The sequence below is a fragment of the Hypanus sabinus genome, chromosome 23 (assembly GCF_030144855.1).
Source record: "Hypanus sabinus isolate sHypSab1 chromosome 23, sHypSab1.hap1, whole genome shotgun sequence".
Classification (NCBI taxonomy): Eukaryota; Metazoa; Chordata; class Chondrichthyes; order Myliobatiformes; family Dasyatidae; genus Hypanus; species Hypanus sabinus.
This window is the reverse complement of record NC_082728.1, coordinates 39917949-39941695: the sequence shown is the minus strand read 5'-3', so window position 1 is coordinate 39941695 and position 23747 is coordinate 39917949. Positions and strand designations below refer to the sequence as shown.

General features: G+C 37.7%; 2 protein-coding genes across 2 annotated transcripts in view; one reads left to right on the top strand and one right to left on the bottom strand.

Moving 5' to 3' along the window:
• Nucleotides 1-23747, top strand: part of tbcd (tubulin folding cofactor D) — a 259836-nt gene that overhangs the window by 86773 nt on the left and 149316 nt on the right. The window lies entirely within an intron of this gene.
• Nucleotides 798-23461, bottom strand: znf750 (zinc finger protein 750). The gene is made up of 3 exons (XM_059949076.1): nt 23386-23461; nt 13744-15405; nt 798-4048 (listed from the first exon to the last, which is right to left on the bottom strand). The coding sequence occupies exons 2-3, from the start codon at nt 15240-15242 to the stop codon at nt 3232-3234; spliced, it is 2316 nt and encodes a 771-aa protein (XP_059805059.1). The 5' UTR covers nt 15243-15405; nt 23386-23461; the 3' UTR covers nt 798-3231.

The following is a 23747-nucleotide window of genomic DNA, read 5'->3' as shown; positions in this document are numbered from 1 at the left end:
GGTCTCCTGTGTAGTTATGATATTTTGCGAATGCAGAGACAAGTGAAACCCACTTAATTGATTCTTTCACTGCTCAGTAAGAACGTGTTTGATCTGGGGTTAACTCTCCGCAAAAATCAAAATAAACCTGTAGATAGTGGAAATCTCAAACAAAAGCAAAATAGGCTGGGATCACTCAGTATGTCCAAATGATATTTGTGGGAAGAAAAACAGTAAACCTTTCAGATCTGGGTTCCTCCGGTTCTGATGAAGGCCCTGGACCTGAAGCATTAATTGCTTCTCTTTCCATAAATATTTCTTGAACAACTGAATATGTTTTAGCACATTGTGTTTCCTTCTAGCTTTCTATTCTTGGCTAAGAAAAGGATTGTTTATCTGTTGCCCGAGTCCGCATTTACTAATGTTTATGGAAGGAAATTATATTATTTCTGCCATCCTTTGAATGGAGAAATATCTTTAAACTTGGATCTTTCCTTGTTTTGTTTAAAATTATTTTGAAGTAGGCAGATATGGCTATTGTTTGCTCATTAACACTGTTTAGCCTCCTCTGGTAAGGTTTTGAGTCTGTGTTTTGAACTTAATGTTTTAGAGTTTTCAATCCATTCCTATTGTTCTGAACAAATTCAACGTCATCATGTTTATGGCACCTGAAACTTTTTTAAGAGGCAAAGGGGATTAGTTTAGTAAAGGACATTGGCTCGTTCTAGAGCTGTACTTCCCTATGGTCTATGTATGTGCTCTGTGCCTCCATCATAAAGCTAGGGATCCTATTGCAATTCTGTGTGGTACTATCTTACTATGCTTATACTAATGATTTTATTTTTGAAAATCTGTAGGTGTATAAATCCTAACTTGTTTGCTAGACTTGTGTGGCTGTTGAGGCTCTGCAATTGATTTTGTGATACAAATAGAAGCAGCTAAGGTATAGAATTGTATAGCATGAAATAGACACCTTGGGCCACCATCTCCATGTACAGCATCAAGAACTTATTCTACTTGGTCTGTGGCTTTCTGTAAGAGTTCTGGTCTCCATCACCAGCTCAAGTGGTACTTTCTCAATCACAACTACCTTTTTTTAATAAAAACATTTTTTTCTATGTTTCTATGTTTATATTGTTAATGTTATTTTCATCTTGAACAAGTTAACAAAAATTATATCTTCCTTAAGTAAAAATTCAACCAAAACTACTGTTTCGTATTATGATTTTCATCTCCTTATCTGATTTACCTATTTGCTTACATTTCCACCGCTTTAAAATTGTGTACTTAATCACATTACATGTGGATTAATTGGTAAAACTTTTGGCTACAATATTCTTAAATATAGTTTATATGAGTGTATAAAATATTCATTTGATAAATGTTACAAATACAGTTATCTGTGAGAAGATGTAACATTTGTATTTTTTAAGTACTACGTAGTTTCTCAATGTTAATCAAGGAATGAGACAATTATTTGTACGCGGTAAAATGTCTTTAATCCAATAACAAGAAGCATATCAATCTTTTAACATAATGAATGGCTGAGCATCACAGTATTTCCATCACCAGAAGTTTGCTAGAGTAATGTCCTCATTATATTTTTCCTATACAGTATAACCCTCAAGAACTTATTTCCCAGTATTTCAGATAAGAATGCAAAAACATGTACATTGTTATAATGATTTTCACAGACTTTTGAATAAGTTATAAGTACTGAGATAACTGTACATAGGTAATTTAACTAACATTTAGTCTGTGACAGGTAAGTGCATTCAGTGAACAGTTATTCACAATTGGTCAATTTAGACATTAAAGATATGATCATTTCCATTATCAGCTATGTAGTGTGAGCACCATTTTTGAAGTTAATTTTGCAATAACAATTGTAGGTTGCATTGATTTTAGTGGTGCACTTTTGCTGGTGAAGCTCTAACAAGCCTTAGACATGAAGGTGTTAACTGCTTGTCCTTTTACCAAAACTGAGAAAAAAAGACAAAAGAGACAATGACCTATTTGTAATATAATTATAAGTTTCTTTATCATTCATTTCACTTTAGTTTGATGGTAGTTATTAGCATGTTTGAAGTGATGATGCTTTTTTTTTGTCATTTATGCTTTAATAGTCCCTGAATGTCAAAAGTATGTGTAAACTGTAGCAGTTCTGTCATCTGATACAGCTGCTTGATGATCTTCATCTGTAAACACAATAGTAAGTGGTTGAATGATTTTCTTTATTGCACTATTGAGGGGCTCTGCTACTTCTTGAGCTTGTTATGTGGTCTGGGGCAAGCTACATCAGGCCTAAGTCAGAAAAAGTCTAGTTACTATGTAGATGGCTTGTTGGACAGTAGTCAGGACCTTGCTTTCCTTTTAATATACCATAGGCTAGTGATTAATAATCCAGATTGCCATATACTAAATTAGCAAGGTTACACAATTTAAAAAAATATATATCTTCTCAGTATGTTTTTAAATATATGCTAGAGAAAATGGTTCTTTATTTTTAGTCATAAATTATTTTCTTTTCTGGAGTTCATATAATGGAATTACTTAGTCTTTGCATGTGATACTGATATGCAAATACTAATTTGATGTTTAGTATGGGCCCCTTGATTTCACTGCTGTCTATTAGTGTCTGCTAGTGTAGTTCAAATCAATAATGTTTTGTCAGAAGATGTTACAGATAAGTCATCTTCTAAAGGCTACTTGGGACATTTTACAAAAAAGTGAAACATGCTACTCATTTCTTGTGAGGTAGTTGAACAACAGAGAAATAATCAAATAATTTATATTTTTGGGATTTACATTGTTTGGCAACTTTGTATAATGAAGTTCTTTTCACTTGGATATATTCTTTATATATTTAAGAAGAATGTGCTCTAAATTAAAAAAAAGATCTTCTGAGGTTGATTGTCTCTTGTTTATTTTTAATCCTTTCCATGCCATGTCTATCAGCCTTGTAAACATAGTACTGTACCATCTAACCAAACTGTACCATCTAACCAAACTGTACCACTCAAACTGAAAGTACATGAGCTGTTAACTTCAATCATATGATGTATTGTTCCATTCTAATATTTTATTCAGTTTGATATAGTGTGTACAGTTGAAAATGAAATAAAGACCTTAAACACACACGTTCCAGGTTTGTTCCATATTTTTGTGACTAATTGTTGACAGCAACATTTGCCATCAACTTCACATAGTTCAGTAATTAATCTTGTTTATTTCAGCTGAAGATGTACTGTTTTATGCAACTTTAGTTCTCTTTCTCAGACTGAAGATTCTATCACAATCACTAATCTTTTTGTCTGAATGTGTGTTCATTCTTTCTTCATTTGATCTTTTCTGATACCTTGATTTCTGTTTTCCTACTTTTTCAACTGCAGGGGAATTGCATTTGTGCTTTCTTTCATAGCTTGGTTCCTTTTTATGAGCCAGCTCTTCATTTAGTGGAAATGACCATTCCTCATTATGTTTTCTTTCGTTACATCCAGCTAACTGACAAAGAGCCACAGCAGCTGACTGCTTCTGTTCATCGTTACAGCTTTCAGTGCATTTGACAACATTTTCTGTTTGCAAGTTTGCAGCTTTTTCTGCCTGACTTTTACATTGATTTGTTTTGTAGCAAATTTTGTCAAAATTCAGGTCGTTTGATGAATGGTTAAGCTTGTTATCATTTAAGCTTTTTACTTGTGCCTTTGAGTCATTGAAATTGACATCAAATGGAATAGAATCTTCAGCCGTTTTCCACTCATGGTTGTTAACTTTAAGTGAAAGATTTAAAGGTACATCCTGTATCTTGGAAGTTTCAAACTCTTGAACCAGAAGGAAGTGATTGTCATGTGATGCATCTTCCTTTGAATCCTGTGCAAGATTTTTATTTGTAGATCCAGGCGGCTGATCTGGTTCTGATTTTGCTTTATTCTTTTTGGAAAGGTTTAGTGGTATCATGCGAGTTGAACTTAAGTCAGTCGGTACCAAAGTATTGCCATGGTAGTAATCCAAAATGGTAACATTAGAATAAATTGGATTATATGTAGAGTCGTCATTGGGTGAAAGAGTTCTGGAAACAGGTGAAAATAGATTTTTTAGATTCAGTTTAATAACTTAAACAAAGAATCATCATTCTTCAGTACCTCAGCAGACCACTTACCCAAGCACCCTGCAACCTGCAAGCTCTTTAGAACATAGTACAGTACAGAATTAGGCCTTTCAGCCCACAATGTTGTGCTAAATTAGTTATTAAATGTCCACTAAACTAATCCTTTCTGCCTATATGATGTCCATGTTCAGGAGGGTTTAAACTAATTTGGCAGGGCATTGCAAACTAGAGTGATAGGGCTGAGGTTGGGGCAATTGGTATAGAAACAGAGGCAGTGTGTAGTGAGACTGCTAGCAAGGACAGGCTGATGATAGGGCAAAATTGCAACCGGGATGAGTTACAATGCGAAAGGGGACAAAATCAAAATGGATGATGAAATCAAGACTGAAGGTGTTGTATTTTAATGCATGCAGCATACAGAATAAAGTGGATGACCTTGTTGCACATTTAGAGATTGGTAGGTATGACAATGTGAGCATCATTGAGTCGTGGCTAAAGGATGATTATAGCTAGGAGCTTACCATCCCAGGATATACGTTGTATTGAAAGATCAGGCAGATTGGCAGAGGGGGTGAGGTGACTCCTGGTTACAAAATGAAATCAAATACTTAGAAAGAGGAGACATAGGATCAGAAGGTGTAGAATCCTTGTGGGTAGAGCTAAGAAACTGAAGAAGTAAAAAAAAACTGATGAGAATTATACATAGGCCTCTGAACAGTTGCAAATATGGGAACTTCTAAAAAGCTTGTCAATAGGGCAATGTTACAATAGTCATGGGGGATTTCAATATGGAAAATCAGGTTGATGCTGGATCCCAAGAGGGATAGTTTATAGAATGCCTACAAGGTGCTTTTTTTTAGAGCAGCTTGAGATTCAGCCCACTAGGGGATCAACTATTCTGGATTGGTGTTGTGCAATGAACTGGAATTTATTAGAGAGCTTAAGGTAAACGAACCCTTAGGAGACAGTCCTGCAATTTGAGAGGGAGAAGCTAAAGTCAGATGTAGCAGCATTACAGTACAGTAAAGGGATTTATAGAGGCATGAGAGAGGAGCTGGCCAAAGCTGATTGGAAGGGCCACTAGAAGGGATGGTGGTAGAGCAGCAGTGGCTGGAATTTCTGGGAGCAATTCGGAAAGTGCAGGGTAGCTGCATCCCAAAAGTACATCTAAAGGCAGGATGACACAACAGTGGCTGACAAGGGAAGTCAAAGCCAACATTAAGTCAGAGCAGGAGCATTTAATAGAGCAAAAATTAGTGGCGAGTTAGAGGATTGGGAAACTTTAAAAAAAACAGAAGGCAAGTAAAAATGTCAAAAAGAGGGAAAAGTTGGAATATGAAAGTAAGCTAGCCAATAAATAGTGTCCAAAAGTTTCTTCAGATATATAAAGAGTAAAAAGAGAGGCAAAAGCAGATACCAGACTCATGAAAAACGATGCTGGATGGGTTGTACTGGGAGAGAAGGAAATGTTGATGAACTGAATAAGTATTTTGTCTCGGTCTTCACTGTGAAAGACACCAGCAGTATGCTGGAAGTTCAAGAGTGTCAGAAGGCAGAATTGAGTGAAGTTGCCATTATGAGGGAGAAGGCACTTGGGAAACTGAAAGATCTGAAGGTGGATAAATCACATGAACCAGATGGTTGACAGCCAGGGGTTTTGAAAGAGATGGCTGAGGAGATTGTGGAGGCATGAGTAATGATCTTTCAAGAATCAGTAGATTCTGACGTAGTTATGGAGGACTGAAAAATTGCAAATGTCACTCCAAAAAGGGAGAGAGGCAGAAGAAATTAAAATATAGGCCTGTTAGTTTGACCTCAGCCTTTGGGAAGGTGTTGGAGTCTTTTGTTAAGGTTGTGATTTCGGGATACTTGGAGGCACATGATAAAATAGGCTGCAGTCAGCATGGTTTCCTCAAGGGAAAATCTTGTGTGACGAATCTGTTGGAATTCTTTCAAGAAGTAACAAGTAGGATAGACAAAGGAGAATTGGGTGATGTTGTTTACCTGGTATTTCAGAAGGCTTTTGACAGGGTGCCACACATGAGGCTGGTTAATGAGATGAGCCCATGTTACTACAGGCATGGGAGGAACATTGACTGATTGGCAGGAGGCAGAGAGTAGAAATAAAGGGAGCCTTTTCTGATTGGCTACAGGTGACTAGTATGTTCCACAGGGGTCTGTGTTGTAACCGGTTCTTTGTACATTATATGTCAATGATTTGCATGACACAATTGATGGCTTTATGGCCAATTTTGAGGATGATACAAAGATGGGAGGAGGGGCAAGTATTGTTGAGGAAGGAAGGAAGATGGAGAAGAACTTAGATGCATTAGGAGAATGGGCAAAAAAGTGGCAGGTGGAATACAGTATTGGGAAGTGTATGGTCATGCACTTTGGTTGAAGAAATAAAGCATAGACTGTTTTCTAAATAGAGAGAAAATTCAAACAGTTGAGGTGCAAAGAGATTTGGGATTCTTCGTGAAGGATTCCCTAAAGATTAATTTGCAGATTGAGTCAGTGGTGAGGAAGGCAAATGCAATGTAAGCATTCCTTTTGAGTGGACTAGAATATAAAAACAAGGATGTAATAGTGAGACTTTATAAAGTGTTGGTAAGGCCTCACATGGAGTATTGTGAGCAGTTTTGGACCACTTATTTAAGAAAGGATGTGCTGACCTTGGAGAGGGTTAAGAGAGATTCAGGAGAATGATTCTGGGAATGAAAAGGTTACTATATAAGGACCGATTGATAGCTCTCTGCCTGTACTCACTGGAATTCAGAATAATGAGGAAGGATCTCATTGAAACCTATCAAACAATGAATGGCCTCTATAGAGTGGATGTTGAGAGGATGTTTCCTATGGTAGAGAAGTCTAGGACCAGAGGGCACAACATTAGAGTAGAGGGGCGTCCATTTAGAATGGAGATGAGGAATTTCTTTAGCCAGAGAGTAGTGCATCTGTGGAATTTGTTGCTACAGGCACTTGTGGAGGCCAAGACATTGGGTATATTTAAGGCAAAGCCTGATAGATTCTTGATTAATCAGGACATGAAGAGATATGGGGAGAAGGCAGAAGATTGGGGCTGAGAGGGAAATCTGATCAGCCATGATGAAATGCCATTACAGATTCGGTGGGCCATATGACCTAATTCTGCTTCTATATCTTAAGGTCTATATTCTTACATTTCATGTACATTCATAAGCCTATCTAAAAGCCTCTTTTTTGTCTCCATTGTCACCCCAAGCATCGTATTTTAGGGACTCGCTACTGTTTGTATAAAGAAAAACTTGTCCCACACATCTCCTTTGAGCTTAACCCTCTGTCACCTTAAATGCATGTCCTTTGGTATTAGACATTTCGACCCTGGGAAAAAGATACTAGCTATTTACTCAAATCTATGCCTCTCATAATCTTACAACCCCCCCCCCCCAGCAGATGATCTATCCACGTTTCTGTCCAGAGAAAACAGCCCAAGTTGTCCAACCTCTCTGTATATTTCTGTATTCCAAACAGCATCCTGATAACCTCTTCTGCATCCTTTCCAAAGCCTCAACATCCTTCCTATGAAGGAACAATTGGAACTGAATACTGTGTTCCGTATGTGGCTTGTAAAGCTGCAACATAACTTTCTAACTCTTGAAGGCAATCACTTGACCAATAAAGGTAAGCATGCTATCTGATTCCTTCACTACCCTATCATCCCGTGTTGCCAAAAACTGCTGACTTTGTTGAAATACAGAAAATGCTGAAGTACTCAACTTGAAACATTGACTCAGTTTCTTTTCATACAGATTGAGGCTGACCAGGGTATTTCCACCATTTTCAGTTTTTGTTTCTTTTATTTCCAGCTTCTACAGCTTTGTAGTTTTCATCTGTTTTAAATACCACAAAACATTTATCCTCTTCTTAATACCTTTTAATAAATTTACAGGCCAATTTTCTTTTTTTTTTGGAAAAAGGTATACAAATTGAAAGTAATTCTGAGGACGTGAAAATAAACAGAAAAGCAAAGTGTTTTCAGATTAAATTTAATTGCTTTTATGTTTTAAATACTGTATGTACAAATAACTTAGACTTGGATGTTTTCTTTTCTAACTAGGTGATTTATTCACAAGGCTTTGATACTGGGTTAAGCATTTAGGATGTTCGGAGTGCATTCTCTCCTGGAAGCAACTCCACTGTAGAGGCTTTGCTATTGATGAAAGAAGTAATGAAACCAAGAGCAGCGTTCTGCACTGATGTTTCAACACAAAGAATTTGGAGTGTACTGTGAAATCACACTCTTCAAATTTGGTCAAAAGGTGTTAGAATTGACCTAAGGTTTCCATATAAGTAAAAGACATCTTTGAAACATAAAGTACAATGATTGTACAAATGAAGTGGAATTTCTAAGAAAGTTTGTGGGGTTGAAAGCTTGATGTTAGGTTTTAGTTAAAGACATTAAGACTTTTAAAAATAATTATTCAGATATTTTTGGAAGTAGCAGAACAATTTGATCAGAAGAACTTGATTTTTTTCCGAGTTTATTTGTTTCTTTCTTTTTAATTGCACAGTTAGAGCAACAGGGATGCCAGGGAGGATAGTTGAATCTTGTGGGATGTGGCAAGGCAGGGAGACTTCCATTGTCCCTAATGAATCAAGCTGCAGCTTCTAACACTGTTTGAAGGAGCTGGAGCTGGAACTGGATGAACTCTGCACTATTCAGGAGGCTGAGTGGGTGAAGGCAGGACATGTAGGGAGATCGTTACACCTAAAGTGAAGGACACAGGAAACTTGGTGACAGGAGGATGACTGGAGTTAAACAGCAAGTGTATAGTACCCCTGTCGCTGTCCCTCTCAACAACCGGTATATCACTTTGGATGCTTTTTGGGGGGGTGACTTAGCAGAGGGAAATCACAGTGGTCAGGTCTCTGGCACCGTCCAGCTCTGTTGTTCAGAAGGAAAGCGGGGAGGAGCGGTGAGCTGTGGAAATAGGGGATTCATTATCTAGGGGGGGGCAGAAAGCAGTTTCTATGGACAAGAATGAGATTCCTGTATGGTATGTTGCCTCCCAGGTGCCAGGGTCCGGGACATCTGGGATCAAGCCCTCAGCATTCTTGAGTGGGAGGGTGAGCAGACAGATGTTGTGGTCCATATAGATACCAATGACATAGGTAGGAAGAAGGACAAGGTTCTGCAAGGTGAGTTCAGGGAGTTAGGTGCTAAGTTGAAGGACAGGACCTCCAGGGTTGTGACCTCAGGATTACTACCTGTGCCATGTGCTACTGAGGCCAGAAGTAGGAAGGTCATCCAGTATTACACCTGACTGAGGAGTTGGTGCAGGAGAGATGGTGTCAGATTTTTGGTTCATTGGGCTCTCTTCCAGAGAAAGTGGGACTTGTACAGAAGAGACAATTTGCACCTAAACTGGAGGGGGACTAATATCCTAGCAGGAAGGTTTGCTAGTATTGCATGGGGAGAGGGGGGTTAAGCTAGAGTTGCAGGGGTATGGGAACCAGAGTGCCAGGACAGATAGTGGAGTGGTTGTGAAAACATATTGTTAAGACCGCAGACAAAGTCAAGAATCAAAAGGTTGAGCATGGTGGAACTAATGTTCTAAGTTGCATATATTTCAATGAAAGAACTATTGCAGGAAAGGCAGATGAACTCAGCACATGGATCAACCCATGGAATTTTAATATTGTAGCCATTACTGAGACTTGGCTGCAGGAGGGGAGTGACTGGCAGTTCAACATTCCGAGATTCTGTTGTTTTTGATGTGATCGAGTGGAAGGAATTAAAGTGGGAGGCATGGCATTCCTAGTTAAGGGAAAATGTTGCAGCAGTGGTGAGTCAGGACAGACTGGAGAACCCTTCTATGGTTGGAATTGAGGAATAAGAAAGGTATGACCACATTCATTAATGTGACTATATTATAGACCACCCAACAGTCTGTGTAACTTAGAGGAACAAATTTGTGGAGAAATCACAGACTGTTGTAAGAAACAAGATTGTGATAGTAGGCAACTTTAACTTTCCAGATGTTGACTGGCCCTTCCATACTATAAAAGGACTAGATCAGATAAAGTTTGTCAAATGTGTTCAGGAAAGTATCCTTAATTAGTATATAGAAGTCCCAACAAAAGAGTGTGCCATATTTAAACTCCAGTTAGGGAATGACACAGGGCGGGTGACAGATGTTTGTGCATCACTTCATCTAGTGACCATAATGTCATTAGTTTCAAGGTTGCCATGGAAAAGGATAGGTCTCGTCCTGGGGTTGTGATTCCAAATTGAAGAAAGGCCTATTTTGATGATACCAGAAATGATCTGGCCTGTGGATTGGGACTAGTTGTTTTCTGGCAAAGGAGTACTTGGTAAGTGGGAGGCCTTCAAAAGTGAAATTTTGGGAGTACAAACCTTGTACGTGCCTGTCAGAATAAAAGACAAGGATAACAGGTTTAGGGAACCTTGGTTTTCGAGAGATTGAGGCCCTGGTTAAGAATAAAAGGGGAGTTTCATAGTAAGTACACGCAGGTAGGAACAAATGAGGTCCTTGAGGAGTATAAGAAATGCACTTAAGAAAAAAATCAAGAGGACTGAAAGAAGGCACGAGGTTGTTCTAGCAGACAAGGTGAAGGAGAATCCTAAGGTTTCTACAGATATTTTAAGAGCAAAAGGACTGTAAGGGACATTCTTGGCCCTCTGGAAAATCAGAATGGTATCTATACCAAAAGAGACGGTGGAGATCTTAAATGGATTTTTTTGCATCTGTATTTACTCGGGATGTGGACACAGAGTCTATAGAAGTGAGGCAAAACATCAGAGAGGTCATGGTCCTTGTAATCAGATTACAGAGGAGGAGGTGTTCACTGTGTTGACACAAGTCCCCAGGGCATGACAAGATGTTCATTTTCAGAAAAGTGCAGAAATTGCAGCAGCCCTAGTAGAGATATTTAAATCATCCTTAGTGAAGGGTGAGGTACTAGAGGATTGGAGGATACTAGAATCTGTAGATGGAGGATCCGTAGACACTAGAAATCCAAGCAACACACACACAATGTTTATGGAACACAGCAGGCCAGGCAGCATCTATGGAAAAGAGTAAACAGTTGATGTTTTGGGCCAAGAGCCTTCATCAGGACTCATGAAGGGTATTGGCCTGAAACATCAACAGGAAATTATAGGGATTGAAGGGAGATTTGATAAAGGTATATAAAATTACGATGGTTATAGATAGTGTAAATGTAAACAGGCTTTTTCCCCTGTGGTTGGGTAAGACTACAATTAGAAGTCAAGGGTTAAGGGTGAATGGTGAAATGTCTAAGGGGAACATGAGGGGCAACTTCTTCACTCAGAGGGTGATAAGAGTGTGGAACGATCTGCCTGCGTTAGTGGTGGATTCAATTTTGATTTCAACATTTAAGAGAGGTTTGGGTAGGTACGTGGATAGGTGGGGTATGGAGGGCTCTAGTCCGGGTCTAGGTTGATGGGACTTGGCAGTTTAAATGGTTCGGCACAGACTAGATGGGCCAAAGGGCCTATTTCTGTGCTGTAGTTTTAATCTATTTTATGATTCTATCATTTCTGTTTAACACCTTGGTTATTTAGCTTCATCAATTATAGACATAGATCTCAAGCTTCAGCTTTGTAGAATCCATTGTTTAAACATTCATACTTAACCAGGTGTGTAAGTATACATGTAACACACACAAAAACTGGAGGAACTCAGCAGGCCAGGCACCATCTAGGAAAAGAGTACCGCCTATGTTCCAGATCTGCAGGTTTTCTATTTTCTGTATAAGTATACGTATCCATGTGTGTATGTATATTTGTGAATTGAGTTGTGTCAGGTTAACTGATGCTAAACTTGTATGCAGGAAATTGGACTATTAGCATCAGTTTTGAGTGGGCTAATTGTTGACTGATACCAAACGCTTGGCATGGTTCTACAGAAGTTTGGCACTTTTCTAAATTTAGCTAGTTGCTAAAATTTCCAAGAAGTGGTGCAATACATATTGAAATAACTTTGACTTCACTACATGTTTCTGCAGAAACTAGCTTCTCCTGACAAGGGTCTGTTGTAGACATGTACTTTGGATAACTGCATAGCCAGGAGAATGAACAGTGAGTGGAAGAGTATGGAAAAGAGGGCATATCAGTTTGGTTCTTCTGGAGTAATTCTTCCCTGCTATTAGTAGAAACTAGAGTGTATTTTACACAGGACATACAAATTTGACGTGTTGCCTTTTGACATACAAACGTGCGCTGACAGTTATTTATCGTCACCGTTCCTGATTCTTCTTCTGTCAATTTTAGCTCCAATTTGAGTTCAGAAGCAAATAAGTTTTAGTAAACCTTCATGATTTCTTGGGTGGTGCAATTTGGATTTATAAGTCTTGACAAAGGAGAAAATGAGAGTTCTGGGCTTCAGTAATGTGCATTAACACAGAAGATGCTGATGGAACTTGAGGTTGGGGTTGTTCAGGCAGCATCTGTGGAGCAAAACAGATTGACTGGACTAAAAGATGGAGGGGAGATGGTCAGTATACAAAGGTGTAGAGAAGGGGTGGAGAAAGAGCTGGCAGACAGTATGTGCATTCAAGTGAGGAGGGTTGATAGGTACAATCCTATCATCCTATAGATAAGTACAATCTGCACCCTGTATAGAGAAAGGGTAAGTGGGAATAGCATTAGAAGCTGGGAGGACATAGGTGGAAGTATCAAAAGGTTCAAGATGATGGAATCTGATATGAGGATTGTGGAGTATGGAGTAAAGGGAAGGAAGTGGGGAGGGTACATGGGTGTAGTGGGTGAGGTTGTGGAATAAAATAGAGATAAGAATCTGTAGGAACAAGCATGTAAATTGACAACCAGAAGACATGAATCTAAGATTCATGGAATTACACAGGGATGCTATACAGAAACAGGCTGCCCTCTAAGTCCATGCAACTATTGAGCACCAAATTCAATCATACATTCTCTTTACATTTCCATCAGCCTTACCCACTACAACTTCTACCACGTGCCTATATGGTATGGGTAATGTACTGTGGCCAATTAACATATCAACATGCATGTTTTATTTTAGTATGTGGGATGTCCAGAGAAAATTTGCATGGTCACAGAGAGAATGTGCAAATGCCACACTGACAACACTGTATTGAATCAAGCCCAGGTCTGTGGGGCTTTGAAGTTGCCGCTTTACTAGCTGTGTCACTGTGCTACTCTTGTGCCAAATTACTGAGAAAGAAGTAAGAATTCTTTTAATTATCGGAATTTTGAGATTTGGAATGCACTGTTCAGAAACTTGTAGAATAGAATTGGATATTTGGGGGTTTGAAGAAATAATAGGAATTAAACAAAGAGATGGCAGAAAGATGATGAATTACATGGCTGTCTGTGCTGTCTGCTTCAGCAAGTTCTTCAGTCTCTAGAAATTGATACATCCTTAAGATGAGCAGCTATGTGAGGTATTTTGGTTAATAAATCAGACCTGCATTTTGATTGTTTCTTATGCAAAAATCAACACTGTGAAATTTTTTGAACAGATCTTTGTTTCATTGAATGCTTAGTAATGTTTAACAGTATTAGCTAACCTATGTACAAAGTACTGATGAGTATTTTTAAGAATCTAAAATGGCTATGAAATAGTTTTGAAAACCATTTGCTCTACCTGCCAACAGTTCCTTGACTTTCTGGTTGGTCATGTTGAACATGGGCTTCATTTGATTGTAGGTCCACTGTACTTCGGACTGATTTAAAGGTTGTGAAGCTTTCATCAAGTCTATTAGTTTTATTATTTGAGTTTGAAACAAATTTGGGCAATTTTCCACAACTTTCTGAAACCGTGCTTTTTTGAACATGCATCGTTGGGCTTGGTCGACCTGGAGAGCCCATTGCAGCACTTCCTGCTTTAGGGCTCATTTTTGTACTTTTTTCCCCTGTGTGTAAATTGCTATTCATTCCTAATATTTTGCTCTCATTATCTTTTCTTAATGATGTTGGAATAGGATTCTGCAATTCACTATAAAGTCTTCTGTGGGAGTTCAGGAAGTATAATTCTGGTGGTGGTGAAGTTTCATCCAGTGAAGGCTTACCAACTGACAGGTGTTTATCTTGATTTCTGCTGAAGTTATGTGCTTGTTGAGACTTTAGACCAAACTGAGAGATGTCATATTCAGCTGAGTTCAGATGATGGACACCATAAGGAATGGGAAGATGTGAATGATGTTGAATTTTGTACTGCTCTAATATCGATGGAACAACGTGTCTTGGCAAAATCATGCCCCTGTTTTGTAGATGAGGTGATAAGAAATTCTGCGGTTCAGGAGAAAAATAGAACGAAACTCCTGGATGGTCATATTCAAGAGGTTTGTCAGTGAGTAGGTAGGGTGAAAAAACTACTCCTAACCCACGTTCATTGTAATAATGATGGGTATAATCTGGAATCAATGGTGATGAATTTGGAGGAATTGAACCAAAATATTTATTTCCAGCATACTTCCTGGAAAGCTCTGGTGAAGTTGAAGTAGGACATACTCTATGTTGGTCACCAGGGCTATAAAAAGCTGACTTCTTTGGGATGGTGGATGTCCTGTTTGTATTTTCTGAAGTAAAGGTTGTCTTCTCATTGTCTTTTTCTGAGCTATCAGTGAATTTCATTACCCTAACAGGCAAGAAAGCTGAAGACCTTTCATGTTTTTCAAAAGATCGTGCTTGTTCAGTTTCATTTTCTATAGGAATTTTCTGAAGTAGTTCCTTCTGTTTTGTTTTTGTAACTGTAGTTGAAGTTTGCTCATCCATTCTGGTGCTTTCTTTCATTTCTTTATCGATGATCTGGTGGCTTGTAGTTTTGTCAGATTTATTGTAGTCTGAACTTTGAAAGTGATTACTGTTTGACAGCCTTGAATCCAGGTTCACATTAGGTGCAGAGTCTTTCTGATTGGGTATGTTGGTTACATCAGCACTCAGTTTTGTACATTTTTCTAATTGGTCCTGGTCTGTCACTAAAGAGATAGAATTTTGACACAAACTGTACTTCATGTGGTTAAACAGATGTGATTTCTCATTGCATGTGAAAGGGCACTGGAAACACTTGTATTTAAATGGCTTTCCTGGAGGCCGAGGAATGTAGTGAGGTTTCTTTGGTTTGCGCTCTTTCATGAGACTCATTTTTAATTTTCTTGGTACAGGTTATGAATCACAGCATTCCTTGGATCTTTGTTGAAGTGTTCTTTAAATGTTGATACTTAAAAATTCCGAAAACTCCACACTCTTGACTGTCCTGGTGACCAAAAATTGCCACTAGATAAATGATGGAATAATTTGCATGAAACTGTGGAGCGAAGAATATAAATTTGTTAGTCCCAAACAAAGAGTAAAAGCCAGCACATTCCTGCAGACACACCTGGTTTCAGAAGCTTGTATGCAAATCTTGCAAAGCGGCATTGAGCCATCTTTTGTCTTAGAATTTGTATTAAACAATATTTTATAGATTGTATCTGTTTAATGACCTAAACTGAAGTTGAGAGATTCAAAGCAACATTTAAATGTTTGTTTTTTTAAAGTCTAGAATCAACTTTATCCCATATTTACTGTTGCCTTTGTCATTTTTTTTAAAAGTAATGTTCGAGTTCACAGGACATGAAAAAAGGAATAATGGTATGACTTCAACACTAGAATTTCCAGTCTGTTACCATCTGTTGAAGGAATTTTTTCCCTACTTACTAAATGGTTAAAAACTTTATTATTTGAATATTTGTATTAATTTGCCATCAACAGTTGATCAATTATTTAGTATTAAGTTGGGTAAATTTTAATTAAATCATTATCTATTTTTTTTTTAGCAAAGTTCTACCTTAATTTAATTATGATGAATAAAAGACTTAGAGAAACAGTCACAAAATGTTGGAGGAACTCAGCAACTTATGCAGTATATGACTATTACTTACATGGAAGGAAAGAGAGACAACTTTTGCACAGAACTGTAGGTGAAAACAAGTGAGGGGAGGGTGGGTCAGTGGGGAGGCAATAGGTGAAAGAGGTAAACGGCTGAAGGAAAAGGAATCTGATTGGAGGGGGCAATGGACCTTGGGAGAAACGAAAGGAGAGGGGGCCCCAGAGGGAGGTGATGTGCAGGTGAGGAGAAGAGAATGGATAGGAACCCAAATGTATAATGGAAAAAGAGAGAAGCGGGAGGGGAGAGAATTACTATGTTAGAAAAATCGATGTTCGTGCCATCAGGTTGAAGGCTACCTTGATGGAATATGAGGTGTTGCTCCTCCAACCTGAAGATGGCCTCATCGTGACCACAAAGGAGGCCATGGTCAGACATGTTAGAGTGGGAATGGGAAGTAGAATTAAAATGGGTTGTCACCGGGAAATCTTGCCTTTTATAGTGAACAGAGTGAAAGTGCTCGACAAAGTTGTCCCCAAATCTGTGTTGGGTTTCCCTGATACAGACAAGGCCATACCAGGAGCACCAGATATAATAAATGACCCCGGCAGACTTGCAGGTGAAGTGACATGTCACCTGAAAGGACTCTTTGCATCCTGAATGATGGTGAGGGAGGAGATGCAGCACTTGTCCTGCTTGCAGGAGGAAGATGAGTGAGGAGGGATGAGAGGACAAAGGAGTCACATGGAGATGAGTGCAAAGAGTTGGGGGTGGGGGATGGAAAGATGTAGTTAGTGATAGGATCCTGTTGAAGATGACAGGAATTATGTGTTCAATGTGGACACTCATATGGTGGTAGCTAAGGACTAGGGAAACTCTATCCCTGTTACTGGCGGGAAGTTGGGTTGACGGTAGATGTCTGGGAAATTGAGGATATACAGGTAAAGGCAGTATTAGTGATAGAGGAAGGAAAAATTCCATTCTTTGAAGAAGTTGAACATTTCAAATTTTCTGAAACAGAAAGCCTCATCCTAGGAACAGATGATGCAGAAACAGAGGAACTGATAAAAGTCAATAGCTTTTTTACAAGTGAGAAAGGTTTGGAAACTGGGACGTACATTGGAGTTGTTTTTCGACCTGGTCGAATACTTGACTCTGCATCAAGGTTTGAAGGTATAATGTAGCTTGATTTTGTGAGCACTTGTGGACATCTTGAAGATGTGAAAGGTGACATATAAATGCAAGTTTTTCATAACAGCTGTCTACACAAAGAATTATTACAGAGTCATGCCACTTTGATATCAAAGAAAGAACTGCAGAAGTTATTATGTATATTAAAGTCACACATGTCTTTGTGGACAGGCATAAAGTAGAGTGTGCAGTCATTTTTACAGCACTATGTAATTGAAGTCAAAGTTGAGTTTATAATGTACAAGTACATGTATGCACTGGTGCAATGAAAAACGGACTTGCAGCCACATCATAGGCACATACTACCATTTAAGCAACATTCATAAGAAAAACATAAATCAAACATAAATTATACACGTTTTAAAAGAAAGAACACAAATAGAACAAAGCAAAGTCAATTTTAGTGCAAATTAATCAAATTAGTTGTAGAGTTGATAAACTGTTATGATTAGGATTTTGCCAGTTTGTTTAAGAACTGAGGAGTTGAAGGGAAATACTTGTTCTTGAAATTGGTGCTGTGGGACTTCAGGCTTCTCTATCTCCTGCTTGATGATAGCTCTGAGAAGATATCATGGCCCAGATGGTGGGGTTCTTTGATGGATATTTCCTGTCCGCACCCCCCACTCTTTGCAGGGATCGCTCTCTATGTGACTCCCTTGTCCACTTGTCCCTCCCCACTTATCTCCATCCTGCAAGCTGGACAAGAGCTGCACCTGCTCCTACATCTTCTCCCTCACCACCGTTCAGGGCTGCGAAGAGACCGTTCAGGTGATGTGACACTTCACCTGCAAGTCTTTCGGGGTTATCTACTGTATCTGGTGTTCCTGGTATGGCATCGTCTATATCAGGGAATTCCAATACAGATTTGGGGACAACTTTGTTGAGCACCTTTTGCTCCGTTCACCATAAAAGGTAGGATTTCCTGGTGGCGACCCATTTTAATTCTACTTCCCATTCCCACTCTAACATGTCTGTCCATGTCTCTGTGGTCACAATGATGCCACCTTCAGGTTGGAGAAGCAGCACCTCATATTCCACCAAGGTAGCCTCCAACCTGATGGCATAAATATTGATTTTTCGAACATGGTAATTCTCTCCCCTCTTGCTTCTCTCTTTTTCCATTACACGTTCTGGTTCCTATCCCTCTCCTTCTCTAACCTTGAACAATGGAGGGCCTCAACTTAGGAAAAAAATTGGTTATGAGTAGTTCTCAGGATTGGAACTCTGTTGTAATCTGGAGCCTGGGCTATGCTTGGACTTTCCCACTATGTTAAAGTCCATTTATTCTATATGACCAGTGAATGTGCATTTTTCAGAGAAATATAAATTGCTTTATCCAGGTTATTTTCTCTCAGGGAAAAATAAACAATATTCACCTGCCTCATTAGTAAGAACAAGATAAAGATGATCCATGCTGAAACCTGGAAGAGCTCTCATGACTAAAATCAGATAAGAAGGGTAAGAGATGTTTGGTTAATCAGTAGATTATTTCAGAGAGCTTGTTCTTTTCATTTTTCTGTTGCCAACAAAGCCTGTTGTAGCTTGCCCTTATTCCTTGTCCTGATCTGAGTTCATGAGAAACTCTGATGGTTTCGTTCTCATGATCTGAAAGCTTTCTATAGTAAATTACCTCAAAGACTAGATGCTTTCTCATGAAATAGAGTTAACTAAAACACTGCTAATTACTCTGATCCCAAAAATGAGATTCTGATTTAGTGTTTCAGTAAATAAATGTAATGCATAGTTTAATTATTGATTGTGGTTTCTCTTTATTAAGGTAGATGTTCATTTAGTTATTACTCAATATTGTTCAACTTATTTGAAAAAAGTAGAAGCTAAAATGCAGATGTAAAAACAATTGGCATTATAGATATATTGTGTTCTAAGTCCCTTTGAAACCAAGAGTTAGAAAAGTCTGATACATTTTACAGTAATGAATTCTGCCACATAGTCTAAACAACTGTTATAATCCAGAGATATTCCAAGATTTTATAAACCTGAAATTTCTGTCTGCTTTTAAGCAATTCTAACTTATTTCTTCTTGTTTTCCGTTACTGAAAATAGGATATATAATGGTGTATGGAGATTACTTTAAAAGATGCTGCATATATTTCACAAGAAATGTATTAAAATTCACTCTTGTATTGATTTAAAGCAAAAATATGTAGTTGTACTATATCATTTTTTTGTCAAATTACCATTGAATATTAATTTACAGATTTGGGTGGTACAGTACTACAGAACCCTCAGAGTGGCATAATCTGGCTTCTTGCCCTCAGTAATATTTAATCAAATTTCAATTGCATGCTCAGGTAAAATCAACCAGAATGTCAGTTGCTGGAGACCAATAATCAATCACAACACTGTATCTAGAGCTGTAGATAATAACAGCTTTCAATTAATATGCACAGCACATTTACAATTAATGGTTCCATTAGAATCTGATCTAACTACTTAATCAGACATTTAAAATTCTGTAAGCACTCCATGTCAATCCTTTCAGGAAATGTTTTACTATGACTGTTTCACATGCAATGATTGACCAGGTTTTTAGTGTATTTGTAAATTCTTGAAAACTCTTGGAATAGTTCTGCATTTCAGATTTAGGTTTTGGTGGTACCTGCTTTCTCTTGATAAAATAGGATAAATCTGGCTGTATCTTGAAAGTTTCCAGATCTATCCATTTTGAGTATGAATTTTGTTTATAAAACAATTCTTGACTAGTTTTCTGCAGATAGTTGGTGTTTTGGTATTGCCCAGTGCTCAGAATTGCTTACGTAGCATTCCTGGGTTATTTGACTCCATGCATTTCAAATTATCTGTAAAAGCTATATTAAATAACCGTTTTAAGAGAGTGATCCCTCCCAGGATTATTCTGAGGAATATCAGAAGAAGAATTGTTAGTTAGGTCTCATTGGAAGCACAGTGGCACAGCTAGAAGAGCTGTTGCCTCAGAATTGCAGTGATTCACATTGATTTCTGACCTCTTGTGTTGTTTGTGTGAAGTTCACACATTTTCTGTGACTGCATGAGGTTGCTGTCGATGCTCTACTTTCTTTCCTTATTCCAGAGAAATGATTTGATAGCTTAGTTGCCCACTAAAGTGCACCCACTGTGGATGAGTGGTTGAACCTGAAGTCGGTTGATGGGAATGTGGAAGGAATAGGTTATTGGAAATATTTGTGGGGAATAAAGTTGCTCTGTGAGCTGGCAAAAGCTTGATGGACGAAAACGTCCTCCAATATCATGAGGAAATAATTGTAAGTTTAGACCCAGTGGTCTAAATAAAGTCTTTAAAAAAAGTTCCCAAGCTCAGTTCTTAACCAGTGATCATCTGGCCCTTCTCAGCTGCAAAGGTTGTAAAGTTCAAAATAAATTTATTATCAAACTACATTGATGTCACCATATACTACCATGAAATTCATTTTCTTGCAGGCATTCACAGTAAATAAAACGAGATAATAGAATCAGTGAAAATGCACACAACAAATACAGACAAGCAAGCTATGCAAAAGACAACAAAGTGTGCAAGTACTAAAAAGAGAAGAAAGTAATAATAAATAATAACAAGTAAGCAATAAATATTGAGAATATGAGTTGAGAGCAATGTTCCCTTTAATTTGTAATGACCAGCATACACAAAAATCTTGTGCAGTGCAATTTTTTTGCCCAGTGACAATATATACTCACTGAGTAACTTATTCAATAAAAAGAGTATAAATAAGCCAGTTCTAAAATCTGCAGACAAATCATTGCAACCTCTACATTGTCAACAGTGTTCACATCAGAAACTGGGAAAGGAAGTGTGATTGTGTATGATCATGAAATATGCTTAATATGCCAATGAGTTAGAGGGTGACAACCTTTTGTGTGGTAGTAGCAAAAGACGTGTTTGTAAGCGCCTTCAAGGGAATATTGGTTGAGAGTCCTTAAAAGTGAGTCCAGAGATTGTCCATAGTTTGTGGAATCAGTTCAATGTTGGGGTGAGTAATTACCCCTCTGGTTCAAGAACTTGATATTGAGGGGTAATAACTGATTGTTCTGTTGCTGGTCCTGATCTGAACATTCTTTCGTGTTCTTGCATTTGTCATCCACTTACATTTTCTTGTCCCTTTATGCAAAATTTGCATTTTGTGAGAATTTGATCCTCAGATTGTTTCTCGGACATCACAGTCAATTAACTTGGTGTTATTCATATCCTGATCATTCCTGATGACTTGATACTTGTGTATGATATAATAAGATGTCCATGGAAAAATGTGCAAAGGTACTAAAATGGCTTTATTACATTTAAAAAGTATCATCTATATATGTTGCCATATTTCCAATGTAACTGTGTGTTTGGGTAATCAAATTTTAGATTATAAAATCTTTTTTTTAAAAACAGCATTTGCAGGTGTTCCTGAATAAAATGGGCTAGTATTATTTTCACTTCCACTGCTCTTATTTGTGACATTTTTATATATATTATCTGAAATAAAAAATTCCATCACTATCCCTGTTTCTACCTCCTCCTGACTGCTTTGGCTCCTTAGTGCTTCTTGTATGTACATCTGAGACATGTTCAAGAGCAGGTAGCATGAATTGCCATTTTCCCTCCCTCCCTGCAGGGAATCATTTAACAACTGATTCTGCCACCCTCTAATGGTATGCCCAACTTGTTCTATTTTGATTTTGTTAGTGAATTTGTACTATGCACAGAAATGAGCTCCTGGCTATTTTGGCATTTTAAAGGTTGTGTATGAAGTACTTTTGAACCACCCAAATTAAAAATGACTCGACTTTTCTTCTAGAATGTGCCTATTGGAGTCAAAAATCTGATCTTATTCATGGATACAAAAACATTTTATTCTGAAATGTATACTTAAACTCTTTATATTTTTGTCTGATTCTACTTTAGAATTCCTCTTCCAAAACCATTATTTACGTTGATGATCCTCATTCTCACGATCGACTACTTTTGCTATCAGGAGTTATTAAATTTAAGATCTGAAATGCAGAGGATGTTGTACAGTAGTTTTAATGACTCAAAAGTAGTTAACTCGTAACATTATTATGCGAGAATGAAGACTAGATCAGTTTTAAGTTGGGATATCTATTCATTAATAAACTGAAGGCAGTCTTTGTTTTCACTGAAGCTCCATTTTCTTGCCTCTCAGTATCCTATATAGTACCCATCTAAAACTGTAAAAAAAAAGTGCTTATAATGCTACTTTGTATCAAGTCCCTTCTCCAAACAAACTTCCAACATAATGACACTGAGAATTCATAACATTCTCAATTTTGAAGTTTCCTTGATAAACTTCAACTTTTCACCACTGGCCTCACTGTATTTCTAAATGTCAGCAGAAATCAAAACTAGGGAAAAACACACTAATTTCAATTTGTTTGGATAAACCTCATTTAAGTTGCGTTGCACCACATAAGTATTTTCTGTAAAATACATACTCTGTATTTCACAACTTATCTGTGTGTTCATCTCCTGTTGGCTCATTTCTATGCCTGGAGGACAGAATGACGATGAGGTGTGGAAATTTAGATGCTGGTTCCTGGAGTGGGTGTGTATGTGCTGACACAGACTTTAAGCTTATTTTAGCACATTGTTTAAGGCAGTAGCACAGGTGCATGAGAAACATCTTTTCCTTTTAGTTAGAGAATAACATTTGGTGCCTGTGGTCTCTTTTAAATTAACTATATCAAAATTGAAATTGTTACTGAATTTATTTAAATTTTATTACTTTGAGCTGAATTCACACTGAAATTATAAAATAAGGTCTTAAAGAAGCAAACTAAATTCACTTTTGAGGAGTGTATTTATGAGTTAGTAGTACCTTGCAATCAACAGTTTACTTCAGGGCTTTTGTTTTGACTTTTCTAATGCATTAATGTGTGATTAAATAAATCAGATAGACCATGAAATTGTTTACAGGTGTGCCAAGCTTGGAGAAGTCACTGGTGATTATTTTTAAGAACTTTTTTTGGCATGTTCCTAGATATTTCCCAAAATATTTTCATATATGTACAGATTCAAATATACCTTAAATAGCAAATGCTGACTTTTAGAAGATGGAAGTTTTTGTCATTGTTTTTGTACCTAATATCTAACACAACCACAAAACATTATTACACACATCATAAATTAAGTTCAAAATGCCTGCTAATCTTTAACTGAAATCATGTTGCAACTGTTTTATTGTTAGTGACAGAAGTTTTTTTAAGTACACTTACCTTATATATGTAACTTTCTGTTGATTTGCTTTTGTTGCAATAAGTAAACTGCGCCTAAGTAAAGTGTGTGCTCTCCTTGATTGCTGGTTGAAAATGAAGCCAGCAATTCTAATAGGAGGGACTATAAGTGAAGGAGTTGGGCCCTGAGGGTATGGAGATGCACAGTGTTATTCCTGCCCCAAGCAATGATTCATGCGTTCTATCCAGTTACAGTTTTCTTTCACTATTACCTCAGTACCCAATTTGCAAAGCAAAATTGTTTTGGTTTCTGCTGGCCATTTTACAGCAAGCAGTCATGTTTACACAAACTTGAACTTTTGTAGTGTAAGCAAGCTCTCTTGTTTGAACTGTAATTCTGCTTA